General features: G+C 31.7%; 7 protein-coding genes across 7 annotated transcripts; 6 read left to right on the top strand and 1 right to left on the bottom strand.

The window, feature by feature from the left end:
* Nucleotides 1-788: 788 nt before the first annotated feature.
* On the top strand, nucleotides 789-938 carry PPL_06797 (uncharacterized protein; the record flags this gene model as incomplete). The annotated part of the gene is made up of 1 exon (XM_020577648.1): nucleotides 789-938. The coding sequence occupies one exon, from the start codon at nucleotides 789-791 to the stop codon at nucleotides 936-938; it is 150 nt and encodes a 49-aa protein (XP_020432096.1).
* Nucleotides 939-1393: 455 nt separating this feature from the next.
* On the top strand, nucleotides 1394-9554 carry PPL_06796 (calcium-binding EGF-like domain-containing protein; the record flags this gene model as incomplete). Its single annotated transcript, XM_020577647.1, has 15 exons — nucleotides 1394-1492; nucleotides 1677-1738; nucleotides 2117-2195; nucleotides 2760-2802; nucleotides 2866-4016; nucleotides 4108-4774; nucleotides 4832-5113; nucleotides 5184-6104; nucleotides 6289-6324; nucleotides 6772-7403; nucleotides 7461-8130; nucleotides 8187-8468; nucleotides 8532-8860; nucleotides 8918-8996; nucleotides 9151-9554. The coding sequence occupies 15 exons, from the start codon at nucleotides 1394-1396 to the stop codon at nucleotides 9552-9554; spliced, it is 5736 nt and encodes a 1911-aa protein (XP_020432095.1).
* A 321-nt stretch (nucleotides 9555-9875) lies between these two features.
* Nucleotides 9876-13337, top strand: PPL_06795 (uncharacterized protein; the record flags this gene model as incomplete). The annotated part of the gene is made up of 5 exons (XM_020577646.1): nucleotides 9876-9942; nucleotides 10074-11158; nucleotides 11236-11905; nucleotides 11966-12247; nucleotides 12313-13337. The coding sequence occupies 5 exons, from the start codon at nucleotides 9876-9878 to the stop codon at nucleotides 13335-13337; spliced, it is 3129 nt and encodes a 1042-aa protein (XP_020432094.1).
* Nucleotides 13338-13687: 350 nt separating this feature from the next.
* Nucleotides 13688-14608, top strand: ubqF (ubiquitin family protein; the record flags this gene model as incomplete). Its single annotated transcript, XM_020577645.1, has 1 exon — nucleotides 13688-14608. The coding sequence occupies one exon, from the start codon at nucleotides 13688-13690 to the stop codon at nucleotides 14606-14608; it is 921 nt and encodes a 306-aa protein (XP_020432093.1).
* A 159-nt stretch (nucleotides 14609-14767) lies between these two features.
* Nucleotides 14768-16641, top strand: arpF (actin family protein; the record flags this gene model as incomplete). The annotated part of the gene is made up of 6 exons (XM_020577644.1): nucleotides 14768-14856; nucleotides 14956-15266; nucleotides 15392-15542; nucleotides 15615-15849; nucleotides 15914-16392; nucleotides 16515-16641. The coding sequence occupies 6 exons, from the start codon at nucleotides 14768-14770 to the stop codon at nucleotides 16639-16641; spliced, it is 1392 nt and encodes a 463-aa protein (XP_020432092.1).
* Nucleotides 16642-17175: 534 nt separating this feature from the next.
* On the top strand, nucleotides 17176-18320 carry zntB (zinc/iron permease; the record flags this gene model as incomplete). The annotated part of the gene is made up of 3 exons (XM_020577643.1): nucleotides 17176-17232; nucleotides 17311-17979; nucleotides 18060-18320. 3 exons carry the CDS (start codon nucleotides 17176-17178, stop codon nucleotides 18318-18320), a joined length of 987 nt encoding a protein of 328 aa, XP_020432091.1.
* Nucleotides 18321-18421: 101 nt separating this feature from the next.
* Nucleotides 18422-23410, bottom strand: PPL_06791 (ENTH/VHS domain-containing protein; the record flags this gene model as incomplete). Its single annotated transcript, XM_020577642.1, has 10 exons — nucleotides 18422-18445; nucleotides 18516-19591; nucleotides 19654-19978; nucleotides 20070-20393; nucleotides 20492-20625; nucleotides 20841-21730; nucleotides 21923-22124; nucleotides 22192-22636; nucleotides 23127-23213; nucleotides 23288-23410. The coding sequence occupies 10 exons, from the start codon at nucleotides 23408-23410 to the stop codon at nucleotides 18422-18424; spliced, it is 3630 nt and encodes a 1209-aa protein (XP_020432090.1).
* Between the last annotated feature and the right edge of the window lie 97 nt (nucleotides 23411-23507).

Below are 23507 nucleotides of genomic sequence, written 5' to 3'. Positions count from 1 at the left end.
AAGTTGAACACTTTAATCTAACTATACAATTCAATTTGAAATTTTCATTTAATAGTAAATCACTTCTATTCTAGTACAATTGTAATTATTGTTTTCATTACTATTACACAATAGAATCATCTTACAATTTAAATAAATAATTATAGTTTTCTACTACAATAATAATATTCTTCAATTATTATATTTAACAAAAAACAACAATATTATTGTATTTTTGCAACAAAAAAAAAAATATGAACTTGTCAAATAAAAGTGGGGTGTTGCAAATTCAATAAATTAATAAAATTGAAAATTATGCTTGTTGTTTCTTCATTGGTAATGATCGCCTGTTTTTTTTATTTTTGAATATTATATTATAATAAAATGAATTATTTAATTAATTTTAATATTTATATTTCAAATTTGAATATTAATTCATACTTTTAATTGGCGCTTAACAGTTACCGCCATTTTTGAGTTCAAACTGAAAGTAAACGAATCAAATTTAAAACTATATAAACCTATAATTTCATTCACAATGTCATTTTTCATTATTTTCAAATACAAATAATTTTGTAAGTAATAACTATTAATTATAACTTAACTTATTTATATCTTTGTTTTACTAACTCTTTGTTTATCTCCTTTTATCTCTTTCTTCTTTTCCAAGTCCTTGTTACCATGCCTGTTGCCTCCTTACTATGAGTGATGTCTCGTTGCTATTCCGGTTGCCTCTCATTACCATGCCGGTTTCCTCTCGTCGCTATGCCAGTTTCCTCTTGTCGTTATGCCGGTTTCCTCTCGTCGCTATGCCGGTTGCCTCTCGTAGTTATGCCGGTTTCCTCTCGTTGCTATACCGGTTGCTTCTCGTTACTATACCGGTTGCCTCTCGTAGTTATGCTGGTTGTCTCGTTACTATGACGGTTGCCTCTCGTCACTATGCTGGTTGCCTCTCGTAGTTATGCCGGTTTCCTCTCGTCACTATGTCGGTTTTCTCTCGTCGTTATACAGGTTTCCTGTCGTTATGCCGGTTTCCTCTCGTCGTTATGCCGGTTTCCTATCGTTGCTATGCTGATTTCCTCTCGTCCTTATGCTGGTTTCCTCTCGTCGTTATGCCGGTTTCCTCTCGTTGCTATACCGGTATCCTATCTTTGCTATGCCGGTTTCCTCTCATTACTATGCCGGTTTCCTCTCGTCGTTATGCCGGTATCCTCTAGTAGTTATGCTGGTTGCCTCTCGTGTATACAACAACTAATAATCAAGCTAATAATTTAATAAAATTTAAATATTTGATATTATAATTCTTAAATTGTATTGCTTTTTATTAAAATTATTAAAGTTATATGATTTTTCTAATTCATATTAAATTGTTGTTCATCTGACAAGACAAGATACTAGATAATAAAGAAGAACAATGAAAGAAATCCAACTTTCGAAGCCAAAGCATGTCAATGTGTTGTCTGTTGAGCGGCAATTAATAGCATCTATAGATCTACATCGTTCAGTAGCTACTGTAATAGTCACCCAATTGTTCTCATTCTGAGAGGTGATTACTTTTAGAATTTATATAAAATATATAAAAATAATATAATTGTAAATTTGTTTGATATCAAATCAAAAAGTGTCAGTGGTGTGTATGAAAGAGTTTACACAAATTTTCTGCTTTTTGCTGTGATCAAATTTTAACTCAAAAAAAGATAATGATAAATAATAATATTAATAATATTAGAAAAACCAGTATAATGATATTAGCTTTGGTGTGTGTTAACTCTTACTATCATATATAATAATAAAATACTTTGTTTTGTTGTTGTTGCATTGCTGTGCTGGCTTGCTTTTTAGAATGCCGTGCACATTCGATTATACACCAAAGAATAGAGTTTAAAAATAGTTGTTTTTTGTTGGTTATCATCAAGATAATACACCACTATTACGAATTATACAACAAAGCATAACATCAATTATCTTTTTTGTAGATTTAAACCACCAGAGTTGCATGTAACAATTAACAACTCTGCAGTTGTTTGTTATTGTTGTTGCATTGTATGATGATCACCAACTTACAATCTAATATTTATAATATACACAAAAATCAAACATTTATTAATTATTAACTTGTTTTATATATTATAAATAGATCTGTTTTAACAAAAGAAACCTATACAACAACTTACTCTATTAGAGTCAACACTGAAGTTACCGATGCTATCGATTTAGTTAATAGATTCAAATTGAATGTCTTTTGGTGAAAGTCCAGATTCTTTTCCTTTTCAATTCATTCTTACCACCAATGTAAGTAAAAAGTTTAATAATAACGAACACCAATACAACAAATACAATAACAATTGTGGGGTCGAATCAACAATAAATAATATTATTAAAGGGATGCATATTTTTTTTTTAAACAATCCAACGAATTATTCAAGATCAGTGACATACATATGATTTCAAATAAAATTAGATCTAATTGTCCGATGTTGATTGTGTGCAAAATCATACGACGAATTATCAAGATTTTTTGTTGGCGAAAAAAAAAAAATCTGAGCTCAACAACAAATATCTAATATTATTTTTAACAACAGTAGAAGATATTCTTGAAAAATCCGTATTCTATGATTTCGTGCAATGAATCATTAATTCAAACAGAAACAATTTTTATTATTTTACCATTAATTCTCTTTAATAATATTAATAATACCCATTGTGTAAAAATAAGAATAAATAATAATAAATGATGAATAGTAAATTATTTTTTTATTTATTTTTATTTGTGTTAATAGTTGGAAAAAGCAATGGTAAGTGGAACATTTAATTTCTCTTTGAGTAAAATAGTTTTGATTTGAATATTAATTTTTGGAAATATAATTTGTTTATTATTAATATAAGCACAATCAATGACTAGTTTTACAGTAACTGCAATTTACACGAATGCAATTCAACTTCAATATAGTTCAGACGGAGGATTTGTAAAATACACACTTCTGGTGAATAACATTGAAAACGGTGATTTTGCCTGTGCCAACGGTCCTACTTGCCTTCTGACCGGATTGACTGCAGATACACAATACAATTTCGACATATGTGTTTCTTCTGATTGGTCATCGCCATGTGGAACACCTCATATGCAAGCGCAAGCAAGAACCTACAAAGATGTGTCCGATCCCTTGGTTGTGGTATCTGCAGTTTCTGGTGTTGGAATGACACTCAGTTGGTCGACCACCGGTGGTGTTCCTACGCCTGCCACTGTTTATAATATTAAAGCGAACGGGATGGATATTGCTCTCGGATTGACAACAACCACCTACACCATTAACACATTGACTCCAGGGACTACCTATCCTATTTTAGTGCAAGCACAGAACGACGACGATATTAAAAACACCACCACCATAGTGACTACCTATGGCACTCCACCGGTTACACTGACTGCGCCAGTGAAAACCACCAAAACCATTACTTTAAACTTTGAATCGATTGGAGGAGTATTTGGTTCAGTAACAACATATAGTCTATTCATAGGTACAGCTCCAGTATCACAATGTACTGCTATTACATCGAATACCTGTTACATTCAAGGTTTAGTATCAGGCTCTTCCTACACCTTTAAAATAGAATCAACCAATGCAGGTCAACAAATGGTTAATGGTCTGACTGTGTCGACATATGCATCGATAAACGGTGTAACTGTAGCATTGGTAAACCGTACAACAACCTCCATAGCAGTTCAAACTAAACATCTAGGTGGTGTTCCAGGTCAATCTAGTTATTTAGTAGACTTGCATGGTTCTTATATCTGTTCAGGTACAAGCAGCAATATATGCGTTGGCAGAAATTTGCAGCCAGGTACTAGTTACAAGTTCATCTCCACAGTCTCCAATGACGGTGATTCCAGTACTGGAGAATCTTCTTTCGCCACTTTTTATTCATTGTACAATCTTGTATTAACATCCAACCAGACTACCACCTCTAGAATCATTGTTATTTATAATACAAATGGTGGTGTTCCAGATAATACTTTTTATACTACAAAAATCAATGTAAGTATTATTTATTATTTTATAAACATTAATGTTTATAACATTTCCACATATTAACTTAAATTTAAATTGTATATTTCAAAAAAAAAAGGGCCAAGTATATGCAGATTGTATTAATTTATATCTACAAACTTGTGAAATAACCAATTTGAATAGTGGAACACAGTATAAGATAGAAACCACTGCAACTAATGATATTGATTCAGTTTCAATGACCAATTATATATCAACTTTGGCTGGTGTAAAGATAACATCGATAGATGCAGCAATCACAACAAAAACATTGTCACTCACATTTGGATCAATAAATGGTGTAGTTGGTTTAACCAAGTTTTCAGTATATGTTAATGGTTCAGCTGTTCCTAGTTGCACCGATATTTCAGAAACCAAATGTGATTTGATTAACTTAACTCCAGGCACTGTCTATTCAATACTTGTGGTAGCCCAAAATGATGGTACATCTGATTCGATGACAACGGATTTTAGCACCTATCCTCCAGTTTCACAGCCAATAATCACTTTTATCCAACATCCAAACAAAGAGCTTTTGATTAAATATTCAACAACTGGTGGTGTTCCTGGACAGTCAACATACACCGTCTCGATCAATGGTACCAATTTACCTGGTTGTATTAACATACAATCAACCGAGTGCACATACAGTCCTTATCAAATAGGTGATTATTTTATAGTCGCTGTTTTTGCTACCAATGATGGATTGACACAAATCTCTACAACCAATTTAAAAATATATGATTGTAAGTTAGTTAAATATAATATAAAATAATTTCAAGATATTAACATTTATTTTTTAGATCCAACCGCAATAAATATAATAAATATTGTAGCAACCAACTCAAACATATCGATTGAATGGACAGAGAGTCAAGAAGGTGTTCCAAATATGACAACTTATCAAGCATCATTATCAAACGAGGAGGGAGCTAATTTTATTGTATTTTGTGACAATGTTACAAATATATTGAAATGTACATTCCCGAATCTTATTCAAAACACAACTTATTCTTTGAGAGTAACTGTTTTAAATACCTATTTCGATCCTGTTAATACGACAATTAAATTTAATACACTATCTGGTATGTTATATTCAAAAATTATCTATATCTTATCTAAAATTATTAATTTTGTTTTTTGTGTTTATTAAAGATTCAACAGATTATTGCAAATCAGGTAATACAGAGTGTAATGGAAATGGTGTTTGTTCAAATGGCCAATGTAATTGTAAGACTGGTTGGATTGGTCAATATTGTGAGACTCCAATCAAAATAGATAATAACCATCCACCTATCATTGTTCCAAATCCAGAATCACCAGGTGTCATCATCGACGATAAAGGAATTACTTATTCTTTCTCGATTGGTGAAATCAAAGAAATAGATTCAGCATCATCTCCAATTAAAACATTGAATGTTTCATCATTACAATGGTCTCTGACTAAAAACAAAGATATAAACATTACAAATCCTACCAATGTAGCTCTAACAGAGAGATCGTGGCAATACTCAACAGTTTCATCAGCCAGCCCATATTTTAAATCTATGAATGTCACATTCTATCAATTCCTAGCCATTCCAGCAATCACACAAAACGATTACTACGAATATCAATATGCCGGTCAAACCTATTCCATTAAACTAGGATCATTCAAATACACTTTGAATATATCGGAATGGGATTTCCAATCGAGATTGAACACTCTGGAGATATCCAGTATCATTTCAGCGCCAATCGGTGGAAGTTGTGATCCAAAGATAGACATATCGCTTGTTGATTCTGGTAGTGGAAACAATATAAATATTGGAGACAACAATGGTAACTCTGTATTTGGAAGACTATTGAAAGTTGTATTATTAGACGATATTCCAAGATCAATCTCACACAAGACCATTGAAAATACAAACAACCAGAGTGTGTCGATCGTTTCAGTCATTCCATTTTTCGAATCAACACTATTTATTGACCCTGATTTCTCAACGTTGATCTCTGTCGATGGAAAAGTATCTTGTTCTTCAAACAGCGATGATAAATGGAAGATCATCGTTGGTGCTGTCGTTGGTGGTGTTGTTGGTATAGCTCTCATCGCAGGTACTACCTTTTTAGTCTACAAAAAGAAAAAGCTAACAAAAGAAAACAAAAGAATGCAAGATAAGCTGAAGAAGATGAATAAATAAAAATATGGTTATTTATTTTTTTGTAAAATTTGGGTGCAGGACCAATAGTTTTGTTTGCAATTTTATTTGAAATTTTGTAGTGATCGAAGAATTGACACCAATTTTAGAGACTGAATGTGTGTTGAAAAAAAAAAACAAAAAGAAGTTAGAAAAAAGGTTATTAAACATAATTTACTATTGGGAAATGCAAAGATGTAGGTTATAAAAAAATATCAAATAAAAAATCTTTGATTTGTTTCAAAAAAAAATGATATTTAGATCAAGATACACACTCCGAATTTTTTTTTACAAATATCTTGATATTCAAATTTTTGTAAAAACCTCCTCAAATATTTCATCGACTAATGAATTAACTTTCAAATTTCCTAATAATAAATCTTCAAAAATAATATAAAAATTTATTTTCTATCTAAAGACAAATAGAAAAAAAAATGATAAATAGTAATTTATTTATTTATTTAATTTTATTAATTTTTATTACAAAAATAAATGGTATGGAATCATTTTTTTTTACGCATGTATTTTTTTCCTAATATTTACACATTTTTTTTTTTAAAATTAAGCACAAACTATGTCAACAATTGAAGCAAGTGAGATTTTAACTCATTCCATTAAGATTGCCTATACTTCAGTAGGCGGAACTAATGTTGAATATAGTTTCACTGTAAATGGTTCGCCTTTCATCTCACTCGATTGTTTACAGGCAACCACTTGTCTTATTACCGGTTTAACTCCTAATACCACTTATGATATTGTTGTATGTTGTTTTGAATCTGGATCTCAGTGCCAAGGAAATACTATATTATTGCCATCCATTACCTATCCAACAGTCTCTAATTTATCGATAGCTTTGGTAAATAGAACCTCCAGTATTATTACCATCGAATATGATTCATTGTATGGTGTACCTGGCCAAACTATTTATTCAGTTGATGTCCATGGAGTTATTAGGTGCCCTCCTTCACCTAATAAAATATGTATCGTCAATAATCTAGGATATTCAACCTTATATAAATTTATCGTTAATGCTACCAATGATGGGGATAGTGTTATAGCAGAGTCCAACTTTGCAACCTTTTATATTCTTTATGGTCTAAATATCCAATATAATGAAACCACTACTTCAAAGATCTTTGTTGTTTATACTGCGTCTGGCGGTGTTCCTGGTCAAACTTATTACACAACAATAGTTAATGTATGTATTCGTTATTTCAAATTTAATAAAATATTTTATATTTACTTTTTTTATTAGGATGTTCCATACCCTTTATGTATCAATATTCAATCAACTGGTTGTGAAATTATGAATTTACAAAGTGGAACAGCGTATAAGATTGAAATACTTGCAACCAATACAGGAGAAAACAATACTGTTCAAGCTCAACTTTCTACTCTGAAACCTGCAGAGATTTCCGATTTAAATGCAACATCAATCACGACAAAAACAATGTCACTCTCATTTGGGTCAATATATGGTGTAATTGGTAATTCAAAGTTTACTATTTTTTTAAATGATACAGCTGTTCCTAGTTGCACTGATATTTCGACAACCACATGTGATTTGACTAACTTAACTTATGGTACCGTCTATTCAATTAGAGTATCAGTTCTCAATGATGGAAGATCGAATCAAATGACAAAATTATTTACAACATATTCTTTAGTTTCACCACCAATCATAACCACCACACAATTCCCAAATAAAGATCTTTTGATTAAATATACAACAACTAGTGGTGTTCCTGGACAGTCATTATACACCTCTGCAATTAATGGTACCAATATATCGGGTTGTATCAATACTCAATCTCTTCAATGTACATTTAATCCTTATCAAATAGGTGAAAATTATGAAATTTCAGTATTGGTCTCAAATGATGGACACACAGAACAGACATTTTATTTTCTAAAAATTTATGATTGTAAGTTTATTTTAATTTTTTTTTTTAATATCATTATTATTAACTTTTATTTTTAGATCCAACATCAGTAAATATTATAAATGTTTTACCAACCAAATCAAATATTTCAATTGAGTGGACAGAGAGTCAAGAAGGTGTTCCAAATATGACAACTTATCAAGCATCATTATCAAACGAGGAGGGAGCTAATTTTTTTGTATTTTGTGACAATGTTACAAATATATTGAAATGTATATTCCCTAATCTTATTCAAAACACAACTTATTCTTTGAGAGTAACTGTTTTGAATACTGATTTTCTACCAGTAAACACAACAATTAAAGTTAATACATTATCTGGTAAGTTTTTTAAACAATATTAAATCTGTAATCACAAATTAATTGGTTTTATATTTCTTTTAGATACCACAGATTTTTGTAAAACAGGTAATACAGAGTGTAATGGAAATGGTGTTTGTTCACAAGGACTTTGTAATTGTAAGACTGGTTGGATTGGTCAATATTGTGAAGTTCCAAACAATGTTGATAATAACCATCCACCTATCATTGTTCCGAATCCAGGATCACCAGGTGTCATAATTGACGATAAAGGAATTACTTATTCTTTCTCGATTGGTGAAATCAAAGAAATAGATTCAACATCCTCTCCAATTAAAACATTGAATATTTCATCATTACAATGGACTTTGTCAAAGACACTGGAAAGGAATGTTACCAACCAACTAAATCTAGTATTTTTAGAGAGATCTTGGCAATACTCTGTTTCTGTATCAAATAATTTTTTCAAGACAATGAATATCACCTTCTATCAATTCATAGCCATTCCAACTATCACACAAAACGATTACTACGAATATCAATATGCCGGTCAAACCTATTCCATTAAATTCGGGTTCATTCAAATATACTTTGAATATATCGGAATGGGATTTCCAATCGAGATTGAACACTCTGGAGATATCCAGTATCATTTCAGCGCCAATCGGTGGAAGTTGTGATCCCAAATATAATATAACTATAGTAAATACCGGTGAAATCAACTTGATAAACATTGGTGACAACAATGGTAACTCTGTATTTGGAAGACTGGTCAATAGAGTTATGTTAGATTCAATTCCAAGATCAATCTCACACAGAGCCATCGAAAATACAAACAACCAGAGTGTATCGATCGTTTCAGTAATTCCTTTTTTCGAATCAACACTATTTATTGACCCTGATTTCTCAACGTTGATCTCTGTCGATGGAAAAGTTAATTGCTCTTCAAACAAAGACAACAAATGGAAGATCATCGTTGGTGCTGTGGTTGGTGGATTTGTTGCCATTTCAATCCTGGCTGGAGCATCATATTACTTATACAGAAAGAAAAAGATTACAACAGAAAATAATAAAATTAAAGCAAGACTACAGCAAATGAATTCTTGAAAAATTTCGCTGATCTCATCGGAAATAATCGAAAAAATAAAAAAAAATTTTGTAGCGCGACAGATTTTCAAAAAATATCTTGATTTTAAAAAGAATCCATTTCTGCCGGATTTTTTAGATATCATATCAAAAAAAATTATTATTTCTTTTACAAAAAAGTTCAAATTTATAGATATAATGACATACACAAAATTAAATATCAATATTTATCCTTTAATAAAATAATTTTGTAAAAAAAACTAAAAACGATTTATTTAAATAATAATATTTTTGATTCAATCTTGAGTTTCATTCTACAAATTTAACAAAAAGATTTAAAGAATGAATCAATCTTATATATATTTAATATTTTTAATTTGTATAATATTTCTTATTCACACTGTCCAAGGTATGTATGTTCAAAAAAAACTTGGAAAGTTACTTTTACTTTTTCTAATTTTAAAAAAAACGAAAAAAAAAAAAACAAAGGTCAGATTGAATCTGTAACTGTTCTTGGAGTATATACCAATTCTATTTTAGTTAAATATGTTGTAATTCCTGGTACTTTTGTAATAACATATCAAGTTAGAGTAAATGGTGACTATGATACAGATTGTTCTTTCACAGATACCTGTAATGTAAAGGGTTTACAACCATCCACTCAATATACCATCGATGTATGTGTACCTGTTGGTGGACAGATTTGCGATAACTATGTAGCAACCTCTGCTACAACCTACAGTGAGGTAACCGCACCAGTAGTCTCTGCCGTAATGATCTCAACCAATGGAATGGCATTGCATTGGAGTACCACCGGTGGAGTTCCAACACCTGTAACAAACTACTCGATTACCGCAAACGGTTCGCCTGTTGTCTCTGGATTGACAACCACTTCCTACACGATAAATACACTACAGCCAGCTACCAGATATACCATCGTTGTATTAGCTTACAACGATGACGATGTCAAGAGTACTACGCTGTTGGTTAACACTCAAGGAACATTGGATTTGACAGTCCGCTCGAAAACAACGAAATCGATGGTGGTCGATTTCAATTCCGGTGGAGGTGGTGTTGTTGGTTCAACCACTTACTACACCGTCTCCAAGAGTTCAATCGATGTTCCTGGATGCATAAATATCACTACTTTAACATGTTCTTTAGTTGGACTGACACCAAACACCGTTTATTCAATCAAGGTTGTTTCTGTTAACGAAGATATCACACTAACCAATTCAAGTGTAGTTTCAACCTATGCTAAGGTTTCCGATGTTTCACTGAATGTCCAAAGTAAGACCAGCAAATCGATTTCAGTTAAATACAGTTCATTGAATGGAGTACCAAATCAAATATATTACACGGTATCTAGTAATGGCATATCCTATTGCACCAATACACTTTCCACAAACTGTACAGTTACTGGCTTGAATCCGTCAACTACCTATCCAATCACAGTGAATGCCACTAGCGATGGTGATTTTAGTGCTGCCACGTGGAGTCTTACAACTAACCCTTACTTTGAAGGTCTCGAATTCACCAGTAACGATAGTACAACATCAAGGATTACTACTAATTTTACATCTAGAGGAGGTGGTCCTGGTATTTTATATTCAGTAAAAGTCAACGTATGTATTTATTAAAAATAACTCTTGATCAAACAAAAGAAAACTACTAACAAATGTTATTCTATTCTTTTATTAAGAATGTATTATATCCAACATGTATAAATATTACAGTTACTTATTGTGTTGTCACAAAACTAAATAGTTCGACTGCTTATGTTTTCGATCTCTCTGCAATATATGAAGATGTTCTCTTGACAAATTCATCTGTGTTTTACACATTGAATCCAGTAAAAGTCAGTGAAATAAATGTGACCAACATCACCTATAAAACAATGTCATTATCGTTTGGATCGATATATTCTTTGGCTGGTCAATCGAAATTTAATGTCACCATTAATGGAACTGATGTTCCTGGTTGTATAGGAATTTCAACAACCACCTGTGACTTGACAGGTTTAACACCGGGCACTACATATGCAGTCAAAGTATCGGTTGCAAACGATGGAACCTACGATGAAATGACCAAGTTGGTTAGTACATATGCACCAGTTTCACCACCGGTAATCACAGTCCAGGAGTTACGATATAGAACATTATCCATTCGATACTATTCAAACGGTGGTGTTCCAGGACAGTCACTATATACAGTGCTTATCAATGGTAATACTATTCCTATGTGTATAGAAACATCGACTCTAGAATGTAGATATTCTCCATCTAGTTTTGGATTCAACTATTCAATTTCAGTGTTTGTAACCAACAATGGTTTGAACAATACATCAACCTATAATTTTACTTCTCACAACCGTAAGTTTAATACTGAATAGATTACAATTTTATTTATTAATATTTAATCTATTTAAATAGCACCTACACCAGTAAATATAATAAATATTGTACCAACTAAATCAGTAATTTCAATTGAGTGGACAGAGAGTCAAGAAGGTTTCCAAAATATGTCAACATATCAAGCATTGCTTTCAAATGGAAATGGAATAAGTTTTCATGTATTTTGTGACAATGTTACTAATATATTGAAATGTACATTCCCTAATCTTGTTCAAAACCTAACATATACTGTAAGAGTGTCTGTTTTAAATACAATATTCGATCCAGTAAACACAACAATTAAAGTTAATACATTATCTGGTATGTTGTAAAATAACAGTTTTTTTATTTTATTTAACTAATATTTTATTTTTGTATAAATCTAGATCAAAATGATAATTGTAAAACAGGTAATACAGATTGCAATGGAAATGGTGTTTGTTCAAATGGAAATTGTAATTGTAAGACTGGTTGGATTGGTCAATATTGCGAAATAAAAACAAATCCAGGTGACCAGAATCCACCTATCATTGTTCCAGATCCTGAATCGCCAGGTGTCATCATCGACGATAAAGGAATTACTTATTCTTTTTCAATCGGCCAAATCCAAGAAATAGATTCAGCATCCTCTCCAATTAAAACATTGAATGTTTCATCTTTCGAGTGGGACTTGACAATGAATACAGACATAAATATTACCAATGAAATCAATGGCCAAATAACAGAGAAATCATGGCAATACTCAATTAAATCAACCAATCGATATTTTAAATCTATGAATGTCACATTCTATCAATTCTTAGCCATTCCAACCATCACACAAAACGATTATTACGAATATCAATATGCCGGTCAAACCTATTCCATTAAACTGGGATCATTCAAATACACTTTGAATATATCGGAATGGGATTTCCAATCGAGATTGAACACTCTGGAGATATCCAGTATCATTTCAGCGCCAATCGGTGGAAGTTGTGATCCAGAGTTTAATATTTCAATCGTCGATTCTGGAGATATCAACTTGATAAATATTGGAGACAACAATGGTAACTCTGTATTTGGAAGGTTAGTAAATAGAGTTGTGTTAGACTCAATCCCAAGATCAATCTCTCACAGAGCCATTGAAAATACAAACAACCAGAGTGTATCGATCGTTTCAGTCATTCCATTTTTCGAATCAACACTATTTATTGACCCTGATTTCTCAACGTTGATCTCTGTCGATGGAAAAGTATCTTGTTCTTCAAACAGCGATAACAAATGGAAGATCATCGTTGGTGCTGTTGTTGGTGGTGTTGTTGCAGTTGCTCTAGTTACAGCAACTGTCTATTTCGTTCACAAAAAGAAAAAGAATGCAACAGAAAACGCTAGAGTTCAAATGAAATTAAAAACATTAAATAAAAATTAAAAAAAAAAATTATATTTAATTTAATTTTTTTCAAAATAAACTATTTTTAATTATTAATATTTTCTGAACAAGATAAATTTAGAAAAACGGTGATTGAAAAAACTTGAGGAATCATAGTGATTCACCGAATTTCTTAAGGCACTAAAATTTTTTTGGAATTATTTTTTTGAGAAAAAAAAATTAAATTAATTTTTTAATTTTACTAAAAAAACTATTTAAACTTAGAACTTCTATTACTATTACCATTATTTAAATTAATTACATTCATAAATACTTATATATAAATATTAAATTATTATACTACTCTTATTATTAATTATATTGCCAACTTATTTTAATTAAATTACACTATGCAAATTTTTGTTAAAACTCTTACTGGTAAGACCATCACCCTAGAGGTAGAGGGTTCTGATACCATTGAAAATGTAAAGACCAAGATTCAAGACAAGGAAGGTATCCCACCTGATCAACAACGTCTCATTTTCGCTGGTAAACAATTAGAAGATGGTAGAACTCTTTCCGATTACAACATTCAAAAGGAGTCAACACTTCACTTAGTACTTAGACTCCGTGGTGGTATGCAAGTTTTCGTCAAGACTTTAACTGGTAAGACTATCACCCTCGAGGTAGAAGGTTCTGATACCATCGAGAATGTCAAGACCAAGATTCAAGACAAGGAAGGTATCCCACCCGATCAACAACGTTTAATTTTCGCCGGTAAACAATTAGAAGATGGACGTACTCTTTCCGATTATAACATTCAAAAGGAATCAACACTACATTTGGTACTCAGACTCCGTGGTGGTATGCAAGTTTTCGTCAAGACATTGACTGGAAAGACTATTACATTGGAAGTCGAAGGTTCTGATACCATTGAGAATGTCAAGACCAAGATTCAAGATAAAGAAGGTATCCCACCCGATCAACAACGTCTCATTTTCGCTGGTAAACAATTGGAAGATGGTAGAACTCTTTCCGATTACAACATTCAAAAGGAATCAACACTACATTTGGTTCTCAGACTCCGTGGTGGTATGCAAGTTTTCGTCAAGACTTTAACTGGTAAGACTATTACTTTGGAAGTCGAAGGTTCTGATACCATTGAGAATGTCAAGACCAAGATCCAAGACAAGGAAGGTATCCCACCCGATCAACAACGTCTCATCTTTGCGGGTAAACAATTGGAAGATGGTAGAACTCTTTCTGATTACAACATCCAGAAGGAGTCAACTCTTCATTTGGTTCTCAGACTTCGTGGTGGATCTCAATAAATAAACCAAATAAAAAAAAACTTACTTAATTTGTAAATTTAACCATCAAAAAACTATTTAAGAATTTTCATTGATCTTGAAAATTTTTTAAAAATCTCAACAATTATTACATTTGTTTTTTTTCAGTGTTTTGTGCAACTAATTTCAGTTCTCTAGCTAATGAATAATAAAGTACTTGTTATAGACAATGGAGGTTATACTTTGAAAGTATCTTATGTGCCTCCAACAAACGAGAATGTAAATACAATGTTTGTTATCAAAGAAAGATTTTCATACATATATAATACTTGTTTTGTTTAGTAAATGTTATTAACTATATTTAACTTTTACTTTATTGTTAAAATTAGAGTTATACCTAATCAAGTAGGTAAGACAAAGAACGAAAAGAAATATATAGTTGGAGATGATCTTTCGAAATATCATAATTCATCTTCGGATATCAAGTATCGTGGTCCTATGGAGAGAGGTTACATTACAAACTGGGCAGTAGAGAAAGAGATTTGGGATCATCTGTTCAAGCGCGACGATCTTAAAGTGAAACCGCAAGAGACTTCCTTACTACTTACAGAGGCACCATTCGATTTCGATGAGATCAGACGTGCTCTTTATGAGACCGTCTATGAACAATATAAATTTAAATCATTATCTTTAATGACTCGTAGGTTATTATTCTTTCTTTATCTGATATATCTATCTAGATAAGTAATAGTAATAGATTACTATAACAATCTAATCAACTAACAACAAAACAATAATAATGATTATATTATATATATGCTATAGCATCTACATTAGGTCTTTATAATTATAAAATGGAAAATGCTTCATCGTCATTCACTAGTTCACCATGCCAGTTGGTAGTGGATTGTGGTTACTCATTTACACATGTTATTCCTCACTTTCAAAATACTAAATTAAACTATGCCATTAAAAGGTTAGTAGCTGTTATATTATTTAGATAGTCTAAATAAGACCTATTATATTCATCAATCAAAACTTAATATAGATTCCAAATAGGTGGTAAAGTGTTGACAAACTACTTGAAAGAGATAGTATCATTTAGATATTGGGATATGATGCATGAAACTAGACTACTAAACACCATTAAAGAGAGAATCTGTTTTGTTTCACAAGATTTCATCAATGACATATCAACTAAAGACAAATCAAGGCAATCTCTATTAAAAGTAGACTATGTATTACCAGATTACACAAATAATAATACAACAGGTTTCATAAAAGTAAATAACATATAATATATCAAAGCTATTTACAAACTCTAACTAACTAACTAACCCCTATCAGAATAAACCATACTTCCCAAATGATAAAGATGAAAATAATGATAACAACAACAATAATAATAATAATAATAATAATGGGGATACAGAAATGAAAGAAAACAACGGATTAACAACAGAATCATCATCAAATAGTAGCAATGATAACAATGATCAATCAAAAGAATCAACAGAGACAACGGCCACAGAGAAAGGTGAAGAAGAAGAAGAGGATGAACAGATTCTATCATTGGTGAACGAAAGATTCTCAGTTCCAGAGTTGATTTTCAATCCTAATGACATAGGTTTAAATCAAGCGGGTCTTGCAGAGAGTATCGTTCAATCAATTAACTGTACTGATGTCAACCTCCATCAATCACTCTACTCAAACATATTGCTACTGGGGGGCACAACAAAGATTGCTGGATTCAAACAACGCCTCTTTAAAGAACTCAGATCGCTGGCACCCGACAACTTACCAGTGAAGATCTATACACCAGAAGAGTAAGTAATTGAAAAAAAAGCAATCAATCAATCAATCAACCAATTGAATATCAATCAAATTAGTTAAAACCGTTGAACTGTTTATTAATCATTTCTCAAACTTAATTTATTAATTTTCTTAGCCCAATATTAAGTGCATTGTATGGTGGTATTAAATTTGCACAGCAACCAGATTTCAATAAATATACAGTGACAAAGCAAGAATATGAAGAATACGGTTATCCATTGGCAAACAAAAGATTTTATTGACACCAATTTATTTGTATTAAAATAAATCGACCAACCAAATTTTGTTACAAACTTATTTATTTAATTAATTAAAATGATTCATCAACCCCAGGTGTGGTGGTGGTGGGTTGTGGTGTTTAAAATTAGAGTGTTAAAAAAAGTCAAAGCACTCATCAATTTGTTTATTCAAAGTTTCCAAATGGAAGAAAAAACTTTTTTTGTTTTTCATGCATTAATATTAAATCATTTTAAATCAATCAAAAGTTTATAAATCAATCAAAGTTTAGATAATTCTAAACATTATTTTTAAAATAGATTCACTTTATCTCTTATTCAACATCTTTATATAAATATATATATACAAATAAGTAAATAAAAGTTTAAAAATAGATAGATTATTCGCAAAATGTACAGAGTGCGATGATCATGTGCATTCTGAGTGGACTCTCCACTGCAATCGGAGGTCTATTCATTTTGTTTATGAAATCACCATCCTACAAGGTATTGGGTAATATGTTGGGATTCTCATCGGGTGTCATGATATATATTTCTTTTATGGATTTACTACCAGAGTCAATCGAACAGATCGGATTCTTACCTGCAAACTTTTATGTAAGTTCAAATTAATTTAATTAATTTTAATTAGTATTTTTTGGTTACGGCAGCATTTTATTAATTAATTTAATTTAGTTCTTTGGAGGTATGCTATTTTTCGCAATCATTCTTAAATTGGTACCGGATGCCGATGATCATGATCATGTTGATGAACATGCTCATAAATCAGTTGAGAAATCAGAGAAATCCACAAGTGAAAAGAGTGATGGTGCATCCACTGAGAAGAGCACCAAAGAAAAATCGTCATCAACCACCAAATTGAGAAAGGAGAAGAAATCAACTGACGACTCTGATAACACCGTTGCCGACAACAAAAACGACGACCACCACGATGACGACGATTTGAAAAAGAAAAAGAAAGACAACTATTTGAAGAACTTGGGTGTTGTCACTGCAATTGGAATTAGTTTACACAATTTCCCAGAGGGTGTAGCAGTGTATCTCTCCTGTTTGAAAGGTATCAGCGTTGGAATGCCACTGATGTTGGCTATCGCTGCACACAATATTCCAGAGGGTATGGCTGTTGCCGCTCCCATCTACACTGCCACCGGAAGCAAATGGACCGCATTCAAATATTGTTTGTACAGTGGTTTGTGTGAGCCATTGGGTGCCATCATTTTTGGATTCTTCTTTAGAGAGTACATGACTCCATATCTTGTACAATCAATGTTGGCAGCTGTAGCCGGTATCATGTTATTCATGGTTGTCAAAGAATTGATGCCAGCCACTCTTAAATATGTTGACGTAAATGTAATGTATACAGAAAAGTGTTTATATGTTTCCAAAATATTGTTATTAACTTTTATTTTTATTTGTTATCATAGTCTGCTACAATTTCAAATATTATTGGTATGTTTGCTATTTTCTTGAGTATTTATTGGTTGCACGGAATGTTGCCACATGATCATGGTGATGATACTCTCACACCAAATGAAAAGTTGACTTTCAATCAAGTTCATGGTGCCAACGATCATGGACACAGTCATAGTCATGGTGGTCATGGACACAGCCACGGTGCCCACAGTCATAGCCACAGCCACGGTGGTCATGGTCACAGCCACGGTGCTCACGGTCACTCTCATTAAATTAGTTTCATAGTTTTAATAGGCTTAAATAAAGCATTGAAAAAATAGATAAATTTTGTTTTATTAATATATATACATATGTAAATCCAATCTTTTATTTATTAATTAAGATAGACATAACTTAACTTTTAAAAAAAATAGTTAATTAACTATTTGCAAGCGTGCGTAATTCTATCTCTTATCTAATAAGAATACTTGATCTATTCTTTCCCTGAGAGGATCTCTATTAAGTGGTTCCAATCCAGATGTTGATTTCCTCTTTTTCTTTTCTTTTTCTTTCTCTTTTTCTTTTTCTTTTTGTTTCTCTTTGTTTGATATCGGCTTGGTTGCATTAATTTCTTCAATTTCGCTTTGACTTAGTTCTTTAGATGGATAACCTTGTTCGTCTCTGTCGATAATCTTTCCATGGAATGGGCATATCTTGAGATCTCTTCTCGGACAGAGCTCACCGTTCTTCATTGGAAAGCGACATGCTTTGATAACCACGACAGGCGGCTCGTAGACTGTAGTCATTTGGTTTAGTGTTACAAAAGTTGAAATAGGTACCATCGGTTCGCTATTGGCAGCACCCAAGAATCTATGTTCCACTTCCAATCCCTTGTGTAAGTTGATTTCTTTCTTTCCCCAATGCATCAGTGATGGATGAGTCTCTACAACTGGTGCTCTCTTATATAGATCCTCTATTGATTCATCATCTGGTAACTCATCGACAGACGGTGGTGCAATATCATTACCCAAATATGGTTTATGAAGCTTTGGTGGTGAATTGGTTGTACTAGTAGTTGTAGTAATTGTTGTTGTTGTTGTTGTTGTTCTTGTTGTTTTTGATCTTTTATAATTATTATAATTGTTATTATTATTATTATTATCATCATCATTGTTTGATGTAACTTGTTCAAATTCAATATCTGCATATTCATCATCTTCATTATTATTATTATTATTATCTCCTCCTACCATTTCCATTTCATTTCCTTCATCATCAATATATGATGCTTCATTATTATTGTTATTATTGTTATTATTATTATTCTTTTCATTTGGTGGAGGTACTTTAATATTAACTTCGTTACACCTTGATTTGATATTATTTATTCTAGATTGAAGATCTATTACCTGTCTAAGATAGTTACTGTACTCTGTATTCGATTGTGCACTTAAATCTATCTTTATTAGTGTAGTATACCAATCATTAACGATCAAAAGCTGCATCCTCTCGATCTCCTCTAAATTATCTATCATTTGTTTCTCTATTTTCTTATCAATAGTAACTATATATTAAAATTATTAATAACATTGTTATTCCACCACATTATAACTAATAACAACTTACTTGATTTACTTATATTCTCTATATCATCTTTCTCTACAGTAACCTCTATTTCATAATTGAAATTACCAAAACCACCTTCTCTAACGATTTCATCTTGATATTGTGCTGTTTCTTTATTACTACCTTGACTATTATTATTATTGTTATTATCATCTTCATTATCATTATTATCTTTAAATAAATCATCAAAGTTTGAATCACTTGGTATCAGCTTTCCAAAAAGACCATCTAAAACATCTAATTGCTTATCAATCTTTGCTCTTATTCCATCGAACTCCAATCTTAATTGATTATACTTTGTCTTTAAGAGTTGTTGTGTCTTTTCCTATAAGATATTTATAAACATATACATATATTAGTATTTGATTCATCTTTAATCAATTTAGTTTGTTAAATAGTTTTTTTTAATTACTTACTTTTCTCTCATCTTCAGCTCTTGATCTTTGTAATTGTTGATTTCTTACGTCTGGGAATTGAATCTTTAGTGAATTCTTTAGATAATGATAACCTATTCTCAGATGCATATAGTGTTCACCGAATGCTTCGTACCAACGCTCTATATACTCTAGTGCTTTCGGTCTCATGAAGAGAGCGGTCTGTGCAGGCGGTGGCAATGGTTTCGTTGCGTCGGTTCCAACGGCATTCTCAAACAACACCGTAAGCTGTTCACACAACAACTCTCTAAAGTATTTCGATCTCATAAACAATTCATTGATGATATTCAATGCTGACAATCTAACCTAAAAATAAATCATCATTTTACGACCATATAAATAAATCAATTCCAATTTTATAACATTGTTGTTGTTGATAATAATATATATTCTTTATTTATTACCTGACAATGTTTAGATGCTAACTTCTCCATACATAGATCATGTGCACATTTAACATAGAGATTCGATTGCCTAACTATCGATTTAAGTGCATTGACATGTTCTTTCGACAATTCTAAACTACCTGTTTTCGTTGCTGTATTAATAAGATCCGCTAGATTTCTTCTGATATTTATATCCATAATCTACAATTATATATATGTAAATATAAATAAAATAAAACAGCATGCAAATCTTGGTTTAGATATTTGTTAAATAAATCAGAAAAAAAAAAAACAAATTAAAAGAAACATTTATTTTTTTCTTTGAAAATGATTTTATTTTGTTATTGTATATTAGTGGAACTCTTACGTCCACATAAATAGTTGAAGTGATCCGATTGAATAATTCCTAAATTGATTGCCTTTTTAAAGGTCTCCATTAATATAAATTGATGGCTATCAAGTCTTCTTAGTTCATACTGGGCATGCAGACCTCTGATGAATATGGTTGAAGTTGTCATCGGAACGAAATCATCGATCTTATTGAGTTTTAAAAGTTCGGTTGTTATATCTAGATGTTTAATGGAGTCTGGTAGTACTCTCTCGCCTATCCTCTGTGTATAATAGACCAACTTTAACTTTTCGACAGTGTTTGGAATGGCACCGCCGACCAGCGGTTGTTTCGAGTGTTCAGAGTTCAATGTCAATTCTCTGACACTCGCTGGAACGATGCCCGCTTTGAAACCGAGTGGTGTACCCATCTCCAATATTTCAACGCCATCGGGAATAGATCCTGGCTGCAACGTATCACGATAGCTATTCATCACCAACTTGCGAATTCGCTTAGGGAGTTGTCCTGGTAGGATGGTGTTATCGACAACTCCACGACCGAGATCGAGTGTTTCGAAATTGGCGTGCTCCGAGAAGAATAGTGTTCTCTCTTGGGTGTCAGGATCGATCGTTTCCAACGAATATTTACAGCCTGAGAGATTAAGATGTCTTATCGACAACGGGATAACCTGAGGATTGAGAGCGTAACAATTGCCATTGAAATCAAGCTCGGTCAGAGTATCTGGAAAGTCTGACATTGTTAGCGCCGGTTGATTCTCACGATCCATTAACAATGTTTGGAGAGATGGCAATCGTTTCAACAATGATAGCCAAGTGGCCGGTGCTTCAATCGTATGTAGAGTCATCGGGAAGAAAGACAATCCTTTCTCCGGTATATAGGTGTGGTCGTAATAGAACTCATCTTCCAAACTGTATTTTAAAACTTCTAACGCAGGTGGAAGTGTTTCGATACTATAGATATCACCGCTGAGCACCAGAGTCTTGAGATTCCGCGGTAATACACCCTCGGGAATCCGATGCAGATAGTCCTGACGCAGTTCCAAGTGCTCCAATGAATCCGGAAGACTTCCGGCGACCAACGGCTCACTGAAACTGTCACACTTTGAAACGAACTCTCTGAGATTCGACGGAAGTGTTCCAGGTCTAATCGGTTGATTAAATTCAAATCCAACCTCCAACGACGTAATGTTTGTCCGCTCTATTAAGCCTTTCCAATGAGCAAGTGAATCATTAAAGAAATTGGAAAAACAAAGTTTTCTAACATCACTAGGTATCTTTATTTTCTCTATTTCATCATTAGAATCTAAAGCAAATGATATTAATTAATACTTTTGTTAACTAATTACTAGTAACAAACTACTTCTACTTACCTATTAAAACATAATAATCATAACCAACTAAATCTAATCTCGAACAATTGATACCAAGAGTAGATGATTTTCTATTGATGTCGTTCTGTACTAATGATTGTCGGAATAGGTTTAGGTATGATTTCATTTGGAATTTGTAGAGAGCATCGACATTACAGGTGATCAACAATCGATCTTTGTTGAATGTCAATATCTTATTCCTCTGATCGTACCATCGTTTACAAATCAGAGTGAATACAATCCTATCGAGATTACTCTCAAATTCATTAATTATCTTTTGAAGTAATAAATGTGAAAAATTAACTAACAAATGATTTTCATTGTTATTATCAACATTTTTGCTATTACTGCTTATTATTAAACTATTTAAATATTCTTCTTTTACTTTGACACTTTTATTATTGTTATGATGATTATGATTATTACTTAATTTTATATCCATCAACTATATTTTTAAATTTAATAGATTTATTATTGTAATAAAACATAATATTATGATAGTGTTTTGCTTTCTTTTGTTTGTTTTTTTATTGCTTTGTTTTTATTACTTATTCTTTTTATGAATTTAATTGGTTGACATAATACATGTTTATTTATTTATATTCACCAACAACACCAAATTAATTATAATCTTATATTTTTCTCACAATGTGATTCGTTCGTCATTTTTTATTCAATTAAATTAGTGTTAAAATTAAGATATAAAGTGGTTTGTTTTTTATTGGTGCACCAATATTTATTTAAAGTGCACAGTAGTGTTTAATTAGTTATGATTATTTTATTTACAATTTAAAATGATATTATTATTGATTTATACTTTGTTATTGTTTTTTTAATTGATTGATAATTTTTTCTTTCTCCAGTAATTGTTGTTTAAGTGAAGCGATCTCTTGTTTTAGTGTAACGTTCTCCTCTTCCAGTTCGACCACCTTTACGAAATAATCACCTTGTTTATCTAGTGCCTGTTTGTGTTGTTCTAATTCTTCTTTAGTTGGTTGTGATCTAGTGAATAACATTCCATCCTATAATATATATATATATGTATTTAATAACTATTGTAAAACAAAACAACTACTTTTATAAACATATTACATACACCATTCATAAAATGATTAATACTTGAATCAGAAACACCGAATCTCTTTAGAGAACTCTCAAAATCCTTTTCAATCTTTGATTCAATTTCCTCTTCATTTTCAGTTACTGATGGTATAGACATTGTTTTGTAATATTGATAATAATAGCTATTCAATATTCTAGGTTATGAAACTAAATTAAAATATGTTCTGCAAAGAAGTTGCAATCACCATTTTTTA

The sequence above is a fragment of the Heterostelium album genome, assembly GCF_000004825.1.
Source record: "Heterostelium album PN500 unplaced genomic scaffold PPL_scaffold6, whole genome shotgun sequence".
Classification (NCBI taxonomy): domain Eukaryota; phylum Evosea; class Eumycetozoa; order Acytosteliales; family Acytosteliaceae; genus Heterostelium; species Heterostelium album.
Note: the sequence above shows the minus strand (reverse complement) of the source record. Positions and strands in the feature narration are given on the sequence as shown.